The sequence below is a fragment of the Taeniopygia guttata genome, chromosome 22, assembly GCF_048771995.1.
Source record: "Taeniopygia guttata chromosome 22, bTaeGut7.mat, whole genome shotgun sequence".
NCBI classification, from domain to species: Eukaryota; Metazoa; Chordata; class Aves; order Passeriformes; family Estrildidae; genus Taeniopygia; species Taeniopygia guttata.
The window spans coordinates 3,386,725-3,406,234 of NC_133047.1; the positions used below are offsets into that span (position 1 = coordinate 3,386,725).

The 19,510-nt window shown below is 48.3% G+C and overlaps 1 protein-coding gene and 1 long non-coding RNA gene across 4 annotated transcripts in view; both read left to right on the forward strand.

The window, feature by feature from the left end:
* The first annotated feature begins 1,762 nt into the window (after positions 1 to 1,762).
* LRRTM4 (leucine rich repeat transmembrane neuronal 4) overlaps positions 1,763 to 19,510 on the forward strand; it is a 146,051-nt gene continuing 128,303 nt past the window's right edge. The window contains exons 1-2 of one of the 3 annotated variants that reach the window (XM_072917742.1): positions 1,763 to 2,542; positions 4,511 to 6,057. In XM_072917742.1, coding sequence (XP_072773843.1) covers positions 2,539 to 2,542; positions 4,511 to 6,057 — 1,551 coding nt within the window. In that variant the 5' untranslated portion in view covers positions 1,763 to 2,538. Of the gene's footprint in view, positions 2,543 to 4,510; positions 6,107 to 19,510 lie in introns of all 3 variants that reach the window. The other 2 variants (XM_030290145.4, XM_012570503.5) reach the window with 2 other exon arrangements.
* LOC140680453 (uncharacterized) overlaps positions 6,113 to 19,510 on the forward strand; it is a 29,715-nt gene continuing 16,317 nt past the window's right edge. The window contains exon 1 of the long non-coding RNA XR_012051748.1: positions 6,113 to 19,508. This is a non-coding gene — a long non-coding RNA (uncharacterized lncRNA). The remainder of the gene's footprint in view (positions 19,509 to 19,510) is intronic.

Here is a 19,510-nt window from a genome sequence, read left to right on the forward strand (position 1 = left end):
ATTCAGAAGTGAATATTTATGCAGTGTGGGTGCGGATGCAGTCTGGATGCAGATATAGGGGAGGACAGGTTGGTTTCTATGGATTGTTTTGTGGATTATTATTTATTTTTCGGAATGGAGTTGAACTGTTGACCCATCCTGTGTTCCAGTCTTTTTCCTGCTCCTTCAGAGGGCTGGATCCTGGGGCTGGCCAGGGGTGACTCCATCTGGGATGGATTGCAGGGGCAAGCAGTGAGCCAGGAATGAGGAATTCGGATGGAAGGGCTGGAATCTGACCTTGAGATCTGTGCGATTTTCATTTTTGGTACAGAGTGGGATCATCAGTGGCACACAGAGATCCAGGCTGTGGAATGCTGAGCAAGGAGTTCCCAGGCCAGAGTGGGAAATATTTTAAATATTTAAAAATTAAATAACACACGATGGTTGGCTCATGACTGACTTTATAAAGCCCTGCCACCATTTTGGCAGCTGAAGTAGGATTTAGGCATGGAGTTGTTCCCCAAATAACTGATGGGGGTGTTTAGCACAGGGAGGGATGGAAATGGCACAAATATCCAAGTTTAGGAGCTGTTAAAGCTGTTCAGAACAGTCCAGTGCTGCCCTCTGAGCAACCCGAGTGTGCCAGAGCCAGAAATGGTCCCGGTGGGATCCTGGACCTGCCCTGAGCATTCAGGTCCTTGCAGCTTCTGTCTAAAGAGGCTCCCAGACCCCACCCAGGGAGCTCCTGCTGCCCCTGCCCTGTTCCACATCCCGCTGACACCCTCCTGGTGAACTGGGAATGGACCCAGCCCTGGTGAACTGGGAATGAACCCAACCCTGGTGAACTGGGAATGAATCCAGCCCTGGTGAACTGGGAATTGACCCAGCCCTTGGGAACTGGGAATTAATCCAGCCCTGGTGAACTGGGAATGGACCCAGCCCTGGTGAAATGGGAATGGACCCAGCCCTTGGGAACTGAGAATGAATCCAGCCCTGGTGAACTGAGAATGGACCCAGCCTTGGTGAACTGGGAATGAATCCTGATGAACTGGGAATGGACCCAGCCCTGGTGAACTGGGAATGGACCCAGCCCTGGGGACCTGGCCAGCCCCAGCTGGAGGTGACATCTGCAGAGGTGTCACAGCCCGGGTCCCACCCTGGCTCAGGGCTGGACCCTGCAGGATCCCAGTTCCAGCTGCAAGAGCCATGGGAGAGGAGCTCAGGAGGAAAAAAGGTGTCACTGATTCTGCATCTTCAGTTCTGCCTTGTTTATCAAAGTTATCGTTTTTCTGACTAAAAGGCACTTAGATTTAAAAAGAAAAAAATTACAGGCTACGAGGCAGGGAATTAACCCTGTCCCAGCCACAGCAGGACATGGAGTGTTTACATTTGGAGTTGCTGCCTGCAGTCAAACCAAATGCCTTCTGTGGGGATGATCGGTGGTGCTCACAGCCCCTGCCCTCGACCCTGCACCAGGACTGTCACTTTTAACCTGCAAACCGTCCTTTTCCTGCCTCCCCTCCCACGGGAATACAGGGAAAAAAAAAAAAATAAAAAAAGAATAGTTTAGAATTTTCCCAAGCCAAATACACAGGTCAGGTGGATTAGAGCAAGCTTGTGTTGGCAAATCCCAAGGGGAGCAGATGTTTTGTTTGGCATCTCTGCCCGAAAATCCCACACCATAAACATCCCATAATCCAGGGGAGACGGAGGGGTCTGGCAGGGGAGGGCGGTGGGGAAGGCAATGCTGTGTCTTTAATTTTCTTTTCCGAGGGAAGCGAAGTCTGCAGAGCCATGACAGCCTCACTTGTTCAGCCTTTAAGGCGCGTTGGGTTTTCTCCAGTGGAGGGCACTCGGTGTTGCACAAACTCCAGCCTCGGCACCAGCCAGCTCCGGAGCATCATCGCTCTCTGGAAAACCTCGGAATTAGACGAGAGCTGCCTCTCAGCACAGCTACAAAACACTTTAAACCCGAGCGGCTAAATGGATAAACCGAGCCTGCGGGGCTGCTGAAGCGGGGGAGGCCCTGGCTGCTCCGGGAGCCGGACGAGGATGGATCGCGGTGCCCGGCAATGGCAAGAGGCAGCAGAATGAGGGATGCGAGGCGCCGCCAGAGCTCTGGTCCTTCCTCCCGGACAAGTTGGTTCATCTCCATCGCCTGCTCCGGCTTCTCTCGCCGATTGCCACTTAACGCCGCCGGTTCTCTGATGACTTCCACAATGGCTCTCAGAGCTTAGAGTCCCTCCCTACCCCCCCACACTCCCCCCATCCTTCGTCCTGTCTTCCCCACCCCCAACCCCTTCCCTTATCCTTTCCCTTCCTCATCCCCAAAATTCTCGCTGGTCCTCTCCGGGGAACTTTGTGGGGTTCCTGGCGGGCACGCTGGATGGCGGCGGGGCGAGCGCTGTGACATGAAGATGCTGATGGTTTAAAGCAAAGGAGCCGGTTTTGGAAAAGAGAGAGAGAGAGGCGAGAGGGGGGGGGGAAAAAAAAGGGGGGGAAGAGAGAGGAGAAAACAGCTGGAGGAAGGCGAAGGAGGACGTTATTGATGACAAAAGGATGGGTGAGTGAACTTTTGTGGTTTGTTTGCTGGCACAGCTGCAGCTGCGGGGTGGATTTTGCAGCTGGATTATTCGCCGGTGGCGGGGGGGGGGCACGGGGAGCAGCAGCCAGCGGCGCATTCCGCTGCCAGGTGACTCACGGCACTTGCCGTGGCATTTTTAGCCCTTTCTCCCCCCCTCCAGGCACACACACACACCTTTCCCACCCACGGGTGGGTTCCTGCCCCGAGTGGGGGGCTGGCCTGAGCAAAGCCCCTGTGCCGCCCATCCCCGCACCTGCACGGGCACCGGGAGCTGCGGCTGTGCCCGACCCCCCAAATTCCTGCCGGCTTCACCTCCCGATCCCCCCGGCACCATTCGGGCTGGCGTTAACACTTCGCAGGATGTGGGAAGCAAAAGGGAGGGAGGGGGGAGTTGTTTCTTGCATATAGGTGGTTTTGAAGAGGCTGAAAAGATGCCCCTGGTACCTCTGCTACATTTCCAGCAGTCATTTGCCAGTCGGGGTTTTTTTGGAGTGTGACAGGTTTATTCCCCTCCTTCCTTCCTTCCTTCCCCCCTCCCCAGCCCCCGAGTCTGTAACAGCCAGAACATATTTCTATAGCTGGCTGCTGCTGGCAAAGAGAACGGAGCAAAAAAATGAGGATTTACATTACAAATCTACCCATTAAAGTGGAAGGCAGGGGCATTCCAGATCAGGAATTATTTTTGCAGATTGCCTCTTGGTTTAAAATTGGATTAAAGACCTTCAGCACTGGGTTGGTTTTGTGTGTGTGTGTGACAAATAATAAGTGATTATTTATCAAAAGATATGAGCCCTTGAAATATTTCCTGTTGGAAGAATGCATTTTCATTCTCAGCAAGCCTGCAACTCTGGAGGCAGCAGCCCTAAAATTATTCCAGGCGTGCAGATGGGTGTTGGGGATTCTGACACCCCCTCCACACCCTCTCATAATTATTCAGGATTCTATATATTCAATTATTACATATGTCCTCACAGCCAGCATTGCTGCTGTGTGACAAACATGATATCTTAAAGGCAGACCCTTAAAATCAATCAGGAGAGGGGAATTGAAATAGAAATATCTCCCTTTAAACTTTCTGGGTTTGCTGCTATCTGGAAGTGTTGGGGTGGGTATTTTCATCAGCTACTGGATTAATTCAAATTAATTAATAGGTATTCACAGCCATATGTGGATGAGCTAAATGAACATGGGTTAAGGCAGTGGTTATTTGAGAGGAATACATCTTCTACCTTTACCTGGCATTGGGGTCCCGTGCCAGCATTCCTGGTACACTCCTCTGTATGGATGAACTTTGTTTCTCTGCATCTATTCTTGTATTTCAGGTACATAAAACTCACGAGTTTTACTTAAACCTACTCTTAAACCTGAATCATTCAGTGCAAAAAGTAAAACCTTTACTTAGTGCCTCATTTTACAATAAATACAGTATATAAAGATGGATCAGACTTCAGGAGAAGTAGATTTCACTCTTTCTGGGGTAATTTTGGGGGGGATTAGACTTGCAGTTGCTTTCCTTGAGGAACACGTTGAGCAGCACGTATGAGCAGAAGCTCTGGCTCATTTCCTCTCCAGCACTATGGAGCATCCAGCACAGTGACTTGACAAATATGTTTATTGTTCAAACCTCAGCACGGAGCACTGAGGACACCCCAGCTCCTCGGAGAGCCGGGGGACAGGAGCACAGCCGGGAGGGAACAGGCTCCTGCTGCTCCTGGGGGACCCTGAGCCCCAGCAAGGGGTTCTGCAGGTGGTGGGGGCAGGAGAGATGGCCAGGCAGACCCTCCAAGGATGGCGATCTGCACCACAAAGAGCCAAGGCAGGAGGCAAACAGGTTGTCTCCCAAACCCTTGCTGGGCTCAGGCTGTCCCCGAGCCCCCAGTGACGTGGTAATCCGGTAATTTATCTGCCAGCCTTTCCAACGGCCCTTTTTCCTCTCGGATCTTGCAGGTTTCCATGTAATCAAGCAGCGGGGAGGCTCCAGGGTGCTGCTGGGGCTGCTTCCCCTGGCGCTGCTGGCGGGGCTGGGGGATGCACAGCGAGCCTGCCCCAAGAGCTGCCGCTGCGACGGCAAGATCGTGTACTGCGAGTCGCACGCCTTCCGAGACATCCCCCACAACATCTCCGGCGGCTCCCAGGGCTTGTCCCTGCGCTACAACAGCATCCAGAAGCTGAAATCCCACCAGTTTGCGGGCCTCAATCAGCTCATATGGCTTTACCTCGACCACAACTACATCAGCTCCGTGGATGAGGATGCCTTCCAGGGGATCCGCCGGCTGAAGGAGCTGATCCTGAGCTCCAACAAAATCACCCACCTGCACAACAAGACCTTCCACCCCGTGCCCAACCTCCGCAACCTGGACCTGTCCTACAACAAGCTGCAGGTGCTGCAGGCGGAGCAGTTCAAGGGCCTCCGCAAGCTGCTGATCCTGCACCTGAGGTCCAACTCGCTGAAAACGGTGCCCATCCGCGTTTTCCAGGACTGCCGCAACCTCGACTTCCTGGATTTGGGCTACAACCGCCTGCGGAGCTTGTCCCGCAACGCGTTCGCCGGCCTCTTGAAGCTGACGGAGCTCCACTTGGAGCACAACCAGTTTTCTAAGATCAATTTTGCCCACTTCCCGCGGCTCTTCAACCTCCGCTCCATTTACCTGCAGTGGAACAGGATCCGCTCCATCAGCCAGGGATTGACGTGGACCTGGAGTTCCTTGCACAACTTGGATTTATCGGGCAATGACATCGCGGGGGTAGAGCCCGGAACCTTCCAGTGCCTGCCCAACCTGCAAAAGCTGAACCTGGATTCCAACAAACTCACCAACATCTCTCAGGAGACCATCAACACGTGGATCTCGCTCATCTCCATCACTCTGTCCGGGAATATGTGGGAATGTACTCGAAGCATTTGCCCCCTGTTTAATTGGCTTAAGAATTTCAAGGGAAATAAGGAGAGCACCATGATCTGTGCAGGCCCCAAACACATCCAGGGCGAGAAGGTGAGCGACGCTGTGGAAACCTATAATATCTGTGCCGAAATCCAGGTGGTGGCTACCGAAAGGCCCTACCAGGCTCCCAAAACCCCCCAGAGACCCTTGTTCATCCCCAAACCCACCGTCTCCAAACTGGAAAGCCACCAGCCGACATCTGCCATGCCGAGCCCTTCCGCAGACATCCCGACGCCCGCGGTGGAGCCGGAGTACGAGCACGTGTCCTTCCACAAGATCATCGCGGGGAGCGTGGCACTCTTTCTCTCCGTGGCCATGATCCTGCTGGTCATCTACGTGTCCTGGAAGCGTTATCCCGCCAGCATGAAGCAGCTCCAGCAGCACACGCTCATGAAGAGGCGCAGGAAAAAGGCCCGGGAGTCAGAGAGGCAAATGAACTCCCCTTTGCAGGAATATTACGTGGACTACAAGCCAACAAACTCTGAGACCATGGATGTATCCGTTAATGGATCTGGGCCCTGCACCTACACCATCTCTGGCTCCAGGGAATGCGAGGTATGAACCATGATCCTCCTAAAACCATTTCAGCTGCTGGGAAGGAGAGGTAAATGTTCGAAGCTCTTGAGGTATCTCTAAATATTAGAAAGATTAATGAGATTTTGTTGTTTTGGTTTTTTTTCCTGCGTTGGGGTTTGCTCTATAGAAGGTTCTCTCACGTTAAATGACAACAGGCAGGGAAGGGATGGTGATTATTTTGAATAATTAAGACTTATTAAAAAAGCGATTAAGTTGGAGTCAACAACTGTGATAAAGGCATCTGGAGTGTTGTTCTCCTCTTGTTTGCACCCATTTGATGAGCTGTGGCTACAACCAAAACCAATTTTTAATGGATTGGTAGATACAGAGGAGCTTATGAGCCTTTTCTGGTTTAAAACTAAATATGAAAACCTCTTTTCTCCAGACCCCACATCAAATCTTGAGGGGTTTATGGCCTATTTAATGATAATGCCAGAGATTTCCTGCATTTTTGATCTGGTTCAGGAGCAAACCAGGGGACAACAGGACTGCAGAAGGATCTTGGAGTTGTTTTCCTGGAGCAGCAGGAACAGAGAGGCTCCTCTGGACACGAGCCTTTGTCAAACAGCACATTAGCAATTATCTGGATTGGGAGAAGGGGATTCTTGGAGGGTTTAATTTCATTTCAGTGATCAGTAGAGGCTCAGACAGCCCTGCTGGAGTTGATTTCCACAATCTTCAGGCTGTGTCGGGATTTGACTCAGCAACACGGGGAACACAATCAGGAAAAGCTCTCAGCACTTTTCTTCTGCTGTCCAGCTTTGTAAAGAAATTCCAGATTGCTTTGTTGCTCTCCTGGCAATGACTCCACTGCTGTGGATGCAAGGAATGGGTTTGCTTGGAACACTGATGCTTATTTAGAGCTGGTAAAGGAGGATTTGCACAATTCCATTGCAGTCCTGGTCACTCGTGATTTGACATGGGGGATTTTGCATCCTTGGTTGTGGATGTTCTACCTGAGAGTGTTTGATGTGCCTGTTGGAGTTGATTCCCACCCCTTTGTGCAGGCTGGGGTTGGGAATTGTGAGCCTGGCTTTGGCACCCAGGTGCTGTGGGAGGTGTGGTGAGGATGAGCAGAGGGGGCTCTGCAGTTCTGGGATCTGGATTGTTCAAAACCCAATGTTTTCATTCTCTGACAATGGGGCGCCCATGAGAGGTTTCATATTTGGCATCTGAAGTCGTCAGGTGGTTTTGGACCGTGGAGTTTAAGGGGAAGGAATTAAAATGCAGCGATTTGGGCTTGCTTTCTCTGGAGCAGTGCTGTCTTCAGAACAGAAAACCACTTGCCGTGCCCCTGTCGTTGCTCCAGGACAGTGCAGAATGAAGGTGTGTGGTGTGGTTTGTTCTCTGTTACCAGCACAAGTGGAAAATGAGTGATGTTCAAGTTATTTTGAATTTCCCCTGGCTGTCACAAAGAGCATTAATCCGGTCTGGAAGGTTCTGTCTCCTTCACGCTCAGGTTTAGCACCACTGAAGTTTCACTAGCTTGAGTAAAATGTTGTTTAATTTACTCCATGGTGGGAAACAGATGAATGTGCACCTGATAACTGAGGACCCGGGTAATGACACCACCATCCCTAATGCATTTGGGACCACAGAAGATAGGCATGATGTTTGGGAGACTGGAATTTGGATAATTCAGATTGCAGCAGGCAATTAGGAGGTTCAAGGGTCCTCCCAGGTGCAGTAACACGGGGTCAGCGTGGTGCAATTCCCCTGGGTGGCCGTGGTTGTTACACACAGCATTAAACACCAGGGGACCCCAGCTCACCTGGCTTCCAGGTGCTGTGGCAGCACCAGAACGGTTTCATTTGGATGAAATTAAACTGATAACAACTTTGCAGGACTGGGTGGGGGGATTTGTGGTGCCCTGGGTGTAAATCAGGCTGTGCAGGACACCCCAGAGCCATGTCTGATGGGTCACCCTGTGTTTGTGTCCTTATTGAACATCCAGTGGCTCTTTGCACGCTGTTAGAGACTAATAAAATATAGAGAATAATAAAGACTTCAGGAGCTGGAAAGCAGATCATTGGAGGCACATGTAGCAACCCAAAGCCCCCACTGAAATCCTGTCTTCAGCTTGGATTTGACATTCTGCGTCTCCATAGCTACAAGGTTCCACTTGTAAAAGGAGAGATATTCATTGTACAGCACTTAAAAATGGTAAAAAAATCCCTTGTAGAGTCTTCAGCAGTGGAAAGGGTTTGTGTTTGCTGAGAAAAAAATAGGAAATGGAACCTCTCTTTATTTCCTAATTCACCCGTACTTGTGGAAAACTATTATTTTGTGCAGGTGTGATGCAGCTCAGGCCCATCCTCCCCTGGGGCTGCCTGGCTCATTCCCTGTGCTCAGCCTTAGGTTTCTCCCAAAAATAGAAGGCCTCAGAGGGGAGAGGAGTGCCTGGATACCTGTGTGAGGGCAGGCAGGCTCCAGGACTCACTGATTGATTTTACTTCCTTTAGCAGTTGATTGATTTTTACTTCTTTTAGCAGTATTTTCCAAAGCATTGTCTGCTTTCGTGTGTTCTCCCACCGTGCCCGGGGGCAGCTGAGGGTGCAGAAATGGTGTGATTTTGGGAAAGGCTGATGGATCAGTTCCATTTGAACTGGGAAAGGAAGGAGATCAGACACTGCTGTGGGTGGTGGGGTGGGGTTTGAGCAGAGCCGGTACCTTCGCAGGGATCATCTTGGGTGTGGAAGCATCCAGCTCATCTCATCCATAAACCACTCCTTTTCCATGGCAGAACTGGGAATAACGTGCTGAGGCATTTCCACAGGTTCTTTCCTCCACAGCAGCTCCAGGGATGGTGCTGGTTTAAAATTCTATGAGGTTTTGAGCATTGAGCAGGTGCCCAGGAGCAGCTGTGCTTTGTGGGGATGCTTTTCCCAGTCTGCTTCAGGAATGATTCCTTGTGCTGGGGGAGGGAGCCAAAGGCAGGCTGGCTGCAGACAGGAGTGACTTTGGCAGCAGTGGGATTATAATCACTGACACCTGGCCTGTGCTCCTTTGTTTATTCTCCTGGCAGGGCTTGCTGAAATAACTGGATGCTCTGATTTTGGCTCTGACCATCCAGTTAGCAGAGTGCTGCTCCCTCAGCCTGGGATTTGCTTTGTGCGTCTCCCTCCCTCTCACTTTCCCACTTATTTGTACATTTGCTGGAGATCTGGAAGCTGTAAAAAGGGATTTCATAAAGCCAGCTATGGTGTTCTGTATTTCATGCATATCACACTCGCAGAAGATCTGAGAATGGCTCGCTGGAAGGTGTTGAGGGGAGAAGGAAAATGTTTCTGTCTCCTGGAAGGTCATTGCTGTCCTCTTTGCCAGGCTGGCAGGGACAAAACAAACAACAGGCAGACAGGTGAGCAGCTTTTTTGTGTGAACTGAGCGCTGTGAGGTCGCTTTTTACACCTCTCCTTCTCCATGTCTGCCCGTACCCCGTGGATAAACAGCACCTGCTCCCACTCAGGGACAGCTCTGCTGTGTTTTCCACAGGACTGACAACAGGGCTGGGTGTCACTTGTGTTCACACCTTCTAAACCAGACACCCCCAATCACCTCCAGCTGGAATTCTGCTCCTTCCCCTCTCCCTGCTGGGAAGAAGTGCATTGATAAAGGAATTAAACATATGCAGGCTTGGTGGGCAGCTGCAGACCACCTCCTGAGCCTAATTTAAAGGGAAATGTTGACATGCTGGGTTTATTATTTATTTATTTATTAAATATCGTGGGGCTGCTTGGAACAAGAGGATAAACCAAAATAGCTTCCATCTCCAAAGAGGGTTTAGGGTGAGGTTCCAGTTCTGTAACTCAGCATTAAAAGGGGTCCTGGGGGTTCAGCCTGAGCTCAGGGGGTTTTGGGACCTCATGGGAGAAATCACTCAAGGACTGGCTGAGTTTTACATTTTTAAAAATTCGTTTAAGGGCAGTTGACAGAATCTGTGGTATTTAAATGATCATGAGATTGTAGAAAGTCTCTGTTTTTTAGCTCTGCTGCTAAAGAAGAAGTCATAAATTGTCTGTGCTGGTTTTTAAGGTTGTTTATTCTGTTTATCTCTAACATGTTCTGCTGCCCTGCCGCAGCTCTGTCCTGCAGGGCAGCGTGTGGGGCTCTGCCCTCAGTGGGATGGTACAAACATTAAATACCACAACCTACCTGTGCTGGATTTACAATAACGTGCCAATATCTGTCACCTACGTTGGACAGTGTGTCCTCAGCCTGAACCAACAGAAAAATGCCAACACCACAGTGAAACATGGAGGGCATGAAGAAGGAGAAAAAGGACAAGGCACACCCAATTTCCTCCATCTTGTCCCCTTTGGACCCCTCATCTAGAATCCTAAAATTTTACTTTTGCACCCATGCCACACTTAATTATTACTTATATCAAACACTCAGAGCTGGTAATTGATCCTGTAAGATTGAAAACTCTTTTCCATGGACAGAGATCACAGCCAGTGTCTCTGGGGGCTCTGTCCAGGGGGGTTCCGACCCCTGCCAGGGTCCCAGGGCAGCCAGAGGGAAGCTCTGGATTCCCACAGTGGTTGCACTCCCTCGATCATCAGCCAGAGGGGTTTGAGAGGAATGCTGAGCAAGGACCCCATGGCTGAGGTGTGAGCTCACCAGAGCTTGGGGAATGGAAAAGGAGTGATCCCACAGGTGGGACATTGCAAAGAGGTCCCCTGGAGGTGAGGAGTGAGGAGAATGGGAGCAGAAACTCCTCATTAACCCTTTGTGCCCACTGCAGGGCCAAAGCACCAGGGCTTCTTTCCACTTGTGGGACTCAGGAGGATGAGCACAGTTAACCAAACTGTTCTCCTCCCTTCTGTGCTGGGCCTCCTCTCCTCTCTGTGACTCTGGAACCTAAATTTGTGTTGGGCTGTAAAGGGAGGGTGAATCAGCCCAGGAGAAGTGTCTGAACCCTGGGTTTGTGTGGGGAAAGCCAGGAGAGGAGAAGGTGACAGTGCTGCTCCTCAGGGCTCTGCCCACGGGAGGAACAGCTCAGAGGGGGCTCAGAGAAGACACATTTATAAATCATTAAATCATAAGACAGTTTGGATGGAAGGAGCTTTTAAAGACAACCAGTGCCACCCCCTGCCATGGGCAGGGGCACCTTCCACAGCTGCTCCAAGCCCCCTCCAACCTGGCCTTGGACATTCCAGAGATGGGGCAGTTTTTACCACTCTGACCCTTTATTTGCCCTTGGCATTGCAAATATAACCCCAGTCTAGGGGGAGGTGTGCTGGAGAGGCACCAGTGATGTAGCAAGAGACACACAGGGGCAAAATTTCCCTGGGCTCAGCACTTGTAAAGTGTGAGAGTTCCCAAAGATGTTCCCAAAATGGACTGGCCGTGTTTCCGGCGGAGCTGAGCCAGCTGTGCCTCCTGCAGCAATTGAGGGCTGCAGATTTGGAAAGGAAATGCAGGAGGATGTGGAACACTTCTGAAACTCTTACTCGGTGCTTCCTCTGGAGCCTGGCTGAGAGAGGAGCTCATCAGGAATTTGGGGTTGGGATACAGGTGCTGCTGAGACCTTGGAAGTGGATTTCTCTGGGTTAATGCAGAGCTCAAAGGCAAAGGAAGGAGCTGAACCCACCACTCCCAAATTCTCCTGAGCTTGGGAACTTCCCTGAGCAGAGTCCAGGCTCCATTTGCTCCATTAGGTCTTGTCCAGAAGGCTGACAGCTAATTAACAGAGCTCTGTAATTGCACTGTGGATTCCCAGCCTCAGGCACAATGTCCAGCTGGGATCATCCTCCCTCTGCTTCCTCTTTGCCTTTTTTCCTCTTTCCCCAAATGTTGCCACTTTCCACAGCCCTGGTGGTTTAAGTTCTGCCCCATGAGGGTGCTCCAGTGGAGAAGCTGCTGCACTGAAGAGTTTGTAGAAGAGAAATTACATTTGTTATTCCTGTGGCATTCCTTGGGAGGGATTCCTGCACTCCTGGAATTGTGACAGGTGCCCTTTTCCCTCTCCATTTCCCTTTTCCTTGCTTCCTACAAAAAGGCTTTGCGAGGATGCTGGAGCTCCTCCGCTTTGTTTTCTATCCTTTGTGGGACTTTCTTTCCATTTATATTTTAAACTCTCAAATCTCATGAGATAAGGAACATTCTCCTGAGTTTTAGTGCCTACATCACATATTTTGTCATCTTAAAGAAAATCTCTTTGCTTTGAAGGTTCCTTTTTTTTCCTCTCCTTTCACCAACACAATTTTATTCCGCTTCCTCTGAAATAAACAATAACAAAAAGAAAAATAATATTTGTGTGTTTAGGCTGTGGGGAAAACCAACGTGATCAATTTGACCATGATCCAGGGAGGCCTTTGATGTTGTGTCCTTGTACAGGTGTGTGTTTTGTTCATGGAGAAAACTGATTTTATCCTTGATTTTACCCTGAGATTTGCAAGTCCTTTAGTCAAATAAAACACTGAATATTTCCTGCCTGAACATTTCAGCTGTAGAAGGGTTGTGCCAGGAGAGAAACGAGCTGGCTGTGAAGTGGGAGGGGATGTGGCACATCCTTCATGGCAGCAGGCAGAGCTCAGGAATTTCAGTGGGGTACAAAGCTTTGGGGCCAGTGCTTCCACCTGCTCCTGGAATAAATACATTATATTTATATAAATAAATACGGGGTGGGAAAGGCAATCCTCATCTCCTACATTTGATAGGCAGTGAATGAATCATTTACAGAGCAGGAGGTTCTTTGTAATTTTTATTTTCCCCCATGTAAACTGTGGTTAAGATTTTTCTTCTCGTATGAAAGAAGTGGGATTTTCCTTTGTGTTACTTGGGTGTTGATCCAATCAAGAAGCAATTGATGGTGAAATATGGAAGAAGTGGGATTTTCCTTTATGTTACTTGGATGTTAATCCATTTTAAAAAACAATAGATGGTGAAAGAAGGCAAGAATTATTTGTGTTTGGGCAGCAGCTGACAACTCCAGGTTTAATCACTGCATGGAAACAACAAAGGAGTAAATTTTTTTTTGCCTGGGAGAACAGGACACAGCAAAGAGGAAATGAGACCTGAGGTGTGATTTCCTTGGAGGAGGTGGCCAGGGAGTGGGGCAGCCCAGGATTTGGGAATGCTTTGGCAATAATGCTGGTTTTGGGTGCCCCAGCTCTCAGCCCAGGGGTGAAACAGCTCAGCCCAAGGTTATCCCAAGGTTAGGCCAAGGTTATCTCAAGGTTAGGCCAAGGTTAGACCAAGGTTAGGCCAAGGTTAGACCAAGGTTAGCCGGGCCAAGGAAGGACCTGTTTGGCACTAAGTGCAAGGTGTCCATTTTTCCATTCCAAACCCCATTTTTCCATGTTTTTTCAACGCACTGAGGGTGTCTTTGATGAGGACACTTGAGTTGTGTGGCTTTGCTCCTTTTCAGTCAGTCCTCATAAAAAATCAGCTTCTCCTCCCATGGGATGGCCTCAGAAAGCCCTGCTGATTCCTCACTGCTCCCATCCTTCATTGCCACAGCCTTTTGGATTATCTTTGGGCCATGATGGATGCTCTAAAAGGAACCAACAAGGCCATCAAATTCCTGCCCTGGTTCAACCAGCATTTGTTAATGTTCTAAATCATCTTGGGCCTGAAATGTGCTGCTTCTTAAATTTAGAAGGATGTGATTGCCTAAAGCCTCTCCATGTGTTAATTAAATCATCATAATTGTGGTTTCTGGAGACTGACAGGTTATAAATAGTTTTCCCTCTCCCCCTCCTTCAATAATTGGTGGGAATGACGGGCAAGCCAGGCATTGTTTAAGTGTGCCTCTGACACTGCTTTTCCCATTCCAACCCCATTTCTCTGCTGGGACTTGATTGTCCTGAAATAATCAGCAGTGTCATCCTCAAAGGCTGCTTAATTGCCAGGCACTTCTCACATTACAGGACAAGGAGAGAAGTGCTTTTCATCATTATCCCTTTAATTTAAGGATGGGAGGTCAGGAGCTCCAGAGGTCAGGGAAGAGGTTCGTGTACACACGATGCTCTGAATAAACACTGACATATTTTAGTCACCATTCTACCTCCATGTATCCTGTGTCATCCGAGATTTTGTGGAAATAGAAGCCTTGGTGTTCCGAACATCGCTTTCCTCTCTTGCTGCCATGGAATGGTTTGGGTCAGAAGGGACCTTAAATCCCATCCAGTTCCACCCCTGCCATGGCAGGGACACCTCCCACTGTCCCAGGCTGCTCCAACCTGTCCAACCTGGCCTCGGGCACTTCCAGGGATCCAGGGGCAGCCACAGCTGCTTTGGGAATTCCAGCCCAGCCCAGCCCCTGCCCACCCTCCCAGGGAGGAATTTCTTTTTGATATCCCATCAATGAACCCTCCAGCTCAAAGCCATTAAAGGCATTTTAAATCACTCAGCCAGGTCCAGCTTGGCTGTGCAGTCACTGGGAAAAGGCAGAACCACCTGGTGGGATCACACCTGGTCTGGAAACAAATTCCAGTTACAGTTCAGAGGGTGGAAAAGAAAATGCTGCAAACACCCATCAAGACTTTGTACCCATCTCTCTGCTCCCCTTCTGATCCTCCCCAGCTTCAGAGCAGCTCTGTCTGGAGCGTGTGGGAATGAGGCAGGAAGGATGGGAATGGGAACACCCTCAGGCTGGCATTATGCACGATCCCACTGGGCAATTAGGCTCTGCTCCCCTTTAATGTGGGTCTGCAGCTGTTTACAGCTCTAATTTGCAGAAGAACCTCAGGCTAGAGCTCGGCCTGCTGCTCTGGATCCTCCTTCCTCTTCCAATTATCCAAGGAAGCCACACCAGTTCCTTGAGCTCTGGAGTGCTGGGACGTGTCCTGCGCATTGGCACAATATGGGGCTCTGCAACATTCCAGGATGTACACAACAGTAGCATCAAAAAGATCAGAAATTGAAATTGTTATAAATGAAAATTTGTCCAGACAAATTTAGAATGAAAAAATATAATATGTATTTGCAATCAAATTCTATCTAGCCAGCCACAAGGCAAGAACAGAGCCGAGCCCGGGGTTGGCACCAGAAGTCAGCCTCAGCAGAGGTTTCCTCTATGCCCACACCTCCATCCTGGCACCAGCGGTTTTTATAGGGAAAATTCCACCTGAGGCCAAGATTTCAGCAGTCAGTCTTTTCTTCCATTCAGAGTCTATAGGTTAATGAGATTTTCTTTTTTTGGTGATGAGGAAGAACAATTCAGTGTCCGGAGTTGTTGAATCTCTTGATGGAATTTACGGGAACGCTGCATTCACATGGATCTCCCTGAGGATTTCCATGAGATCCATCTCGGGTCGTTTATGATCAGTTTATTATCAGCACCTGGGTGTCCCTGTATCTCTCCAGCCATGGCCCATCTCCCATCTCCTGGCCAGCCACATCCTTTTATTTGTAAATCGAGTACTAATATACACCAGTTTTCTCCTGCGAGGGTGGGGGGGACTCCTAATACAAACGTGTATACTCCAATAAATATTCAATATCACATATATCATACTAGAAATGGTGCAAATTACATCTATTGCATGTAACAGAATGGAATTGCTTCGGTCGGAAAAACTCCCTAAAATCATCGAGTCCACTGCCAAGGCCACCACTGATCATGCCCTCAAGTGCCACATCCACATGGATTTTAAATCCCACTGGGGATGCAGACTCCACCAATGTTCAATGCCTGAAAACCCTTCTGGGGAAGAGAATTCCCCTGATATCCAACCTCACCCTCCCTCGGTGCAACTTGAGGCTGTTTCCTCGTGTTGGAGAAAAGTTTCTCCATAGGAAACTCAACCCTTCTTTCCAAGACTGGAGCATGTGTGTCCTTGCTGTGCATTTGGCAAGCAGGAGGACCCAGGATGAGGCTGCAGGACTTGGGAGCTGCTGTAAACTCTGCTGTAAAGTGTTGTGAGCAGGCACAGATCCCTTCATCACAAACTCTCGCGCTTCAAAAGAAGAAAGCAAAGCAAGGTCATGTTGACTTTCATTAGTACCTGTGCATTGAAGTCCTTGAACCTTTGAAAATCCCTCCTGCATCTCTGTCCTTGCCCTCCCCTCCATTTTCTGGGGTGCCCTGCCTTTCGCTGCTGCCTCTGTGGGGGCTCTGGAGCAGGGTTGGGGTTTGGCTGCTGCTGCAGCATGAAAGGGAAAAGCATTGTCTGGAGCCTCCAGGGCCTCCAGCTGCGCCTGTTTTGTTCCTGCCATAAAAGCCAGTCTGAAGAGCTCTGCTTTGTCTTGGGGAGGCATTAGCACAAGGCTGTTTAGTGCTTTTAAAACCCTATCCTATATTCAGATGCAACAGAGACTGACTTACAGCCACTCAGGTGCTGCCTCATCCCCGGAGTGAAATCGAACAATTTCAATGGAAATTTTGCAGCCATTTCTTCCCCCTGAGTTATAATTTTCTTTCTCAGAGCCTCTAAATCACACGTTAGGCTGCTGGCTTTAAAAGCCACATCAATGTCACTTGTGAAGGCAAATGAAGCCAGAGCGTGGTTCCTCTGCAGTGGGAACACAAATTGTACAAATCAGGAAAGGAAGGAGCCCACTGGCAATTTTGAATTATGAGAAATTTTTATTTGAAAACAAAATCTATGGGTATTTCCTTTGGTGCCATTGCTTTGTTGAATATATTAAGGGTCCCAGCATGCATAAATTCCTCAACAATCTGAGGAATTGATTAACCTCTCTCTATTTATGATTAGCTTCCAAACTGATCCTATTAATTTTCAAGAGTGAGGTCTGGACGCTGTTGTTTTGCTGTAAAAGGTGAGGAACTGGAATTAATGTTGTCTCAATGAGTTTTCCATGGAGGTGATAAAGAAAAGCAGGGAAAAATTTCCTATTTCCTTGGTATTTTGCCATGAGCCTCATAAATGTATTGGTGTAGTGAACGTGTCCCCGCCCATGGCAGAGCAATGGCACTGGATGGGCTTTAAAGTCCTTCCCAACCCAAACCATTCCAGGATTTTCTGAGTCTACATAAAAAATGGAAACGGGGCAGAAATGGGGCAGAAATGGGGCAGGTGGGGCTTCCCCACCTGCTTTGCCACTTTGTCCATCCACCCAACTTGAGAAATTTCTCTGTTTGCACCACCAGCATTTCTCTGCACTAGAAGGTGCCTCCAGAGAGTCACTTGAGCACTCACAGAGCAAAGCCCACTTCCCTGATAATTTCTTCCAAAGGTTAATAACCTCCACAGCACGAAATAACTTGTCCAGCTGCTAAAATCATTCCTTTCTCCAGCGTGGAATTAAGCTGGTGTGGGAGGAGGATGAATCTGAGGTTTAATTCTTGGCTCAGGGGAGCTGTGTGTGTTCCCCAGTCCCATGGCCACAAACTCATGTGGAGATTTGCACGTGGGAACAGCCCCTTCCTGCCCCTCAACGAAATCCCATTTTAACAGAATCATTCCAGGAAAATTGACATTTATCCCTGCTGCTATAAGAAATTCCCAACTTGGCTCTACTTCTGCTGCTCCTTTCATCCTGTTTTGAGTCAGTCCACATCTCATCCTGCCTTGTTCCCAGGTTTTCCCTTCATGGACTTGCTCCTCAGCTCTCTTAGACCAAAAAATTGAACCCTTTGTGAGCCCATGACATCTCCACGTTTCTCTGCATGGAACACTGACCATCATCTTGAGGGGATAGCATTTTGGATGTTTTTCCATGCTATGAAATGCCATTTAAAGTCTAATACCATTTAAATACCACTTAAAGTGGTGCAATCTACGTTCCCATTAAGGTGGAAGTCACCAAAAGCCTCATGCATGCAAAAATCACTGTAAACCAAGCTGAGTAACCTGTTATTACATTCTCAGATTGGTGGGAATTCAGGAAGTTGTTTCCTTTCCCATTCAGAGCAATTTAACAAATTATTACATATCAGCTGTCCAAAAACAGCCTGAAGAAAAGAATTTTTCACCACCCAGGCCCCAAAGGTCGGGAGGTTTTGGCTTCACCCACACAGAATTTTGTAGTCTTGCTTTTAATCTCCTGTTCCAGTGGGGATGTAATGATGATTATTTAACTCCATATCCATAAAAAACAGGCTCTGGAAGGATCAGGTTTATTCTGGAATAAGTACATTCAAGAGCTTCTGTAAATTTAGCATTTTGGCTGTTGAATGAGGGGAAAATGAAGGTGCTTGTCAAAGACCCCCAAGCCTGTCCTGTCCTGCAGAATTAACAAATTCCTGGTTGTGGGGAGTTCATTAAAAATCCTTGAGGAATCCAGCAATTGATCCAGTTTTATTTCCCCATTTAATGTGGGATGAGAAATTGCTGAAGGTGAAGCTGATGTCAGAGCACTGAGGAGATTTCTTGTCTCTGTAAGCCAAAACCAGACAGGTTTTTGAAAATCTTGTTTTTAGAACATCTCTTTTCCCAGAAATCTCCCAGGATTTTGACACCCCCATTAAAAAAGCAAACCTGCACACTGGAAGGTAAATCTACCTTTTCATTTGAGCTAGAACAGCAGGTTAAATCACCACTAAGGAGAAAAACCAAGATCCAACAGGAGAAAAAAATATTATTCCCTTTGAAAATGTGTCAAGTAAAAAAAAAAAAAACACAGAACAGATTTCTCTTCATTCCCAGCAAGTGTTAAATCCCTTCTTCAGCAGGGGGTGGGGAGTGGCAGGACAGGTTTAATCTTTACTATTCAAAAAAAAGGAAAAACCTTTTGAGTAATTTAACTATTCCATGCTCACTGTTTTGAGTAATTATCAGTATTAACCCAAATTAGCAGCATACAGTTGAATTCAGGTAAAGGAAATAAAATAAATTATAAACTGTCCCAGACTGAAAAAAAAAAAAATCCATATAACCCCCATAATGTTTCTCCTACCCCTTATTTTGTAATTTTGTAGTTTTTACAGTCCACCTCTGGCTGGTATTTTTTATCCTGACCTGATGGCCAGGCAAAACAAGGTAGGAGCTGGCCTCAATTCAAACTTAGAGCAGCAATTAATTAGTGGCTGTGTGTACATTCTGTAAGTGGCTTAGGAAGTACTGGTTAAACATTGATGAATTTTAAAGCAGGATAAGCACATAAATAAGAGGTCACATGTGATTTCTGATCATTTCTTACAGCGTGTATTAATTTTTTATTAATTCTGGAGAGCTGTTTACAAACTGCCTGGCACCAGCTGCAGTCAGAAAGCAAATAAAGCCCTCAGAAAAGGAGGGAGACCTCACAGAAACACTTCCCTCCTCCAGGGATGAACCTCTGAGGGAATAAAACACGGGCTGGAGCTGCTCCCAGTGGGTGCTGAGATTGAAAATGGGACCGTGGGACCTCTGGGACAGTCCCAGCCTGGGAGCTGCTGGTTAAAAAGGTCTCTTTTGGGATGTTTTATGTTATTTCAGACTTTTTAAACACAGGAGTGGTGTGGTTTGAGTTACAAACCAGGGGAAGAACTGGGAGTGAGAAAACCTGGAGCCACTGCAAGGCCACCATTCCTGTCCCAGGT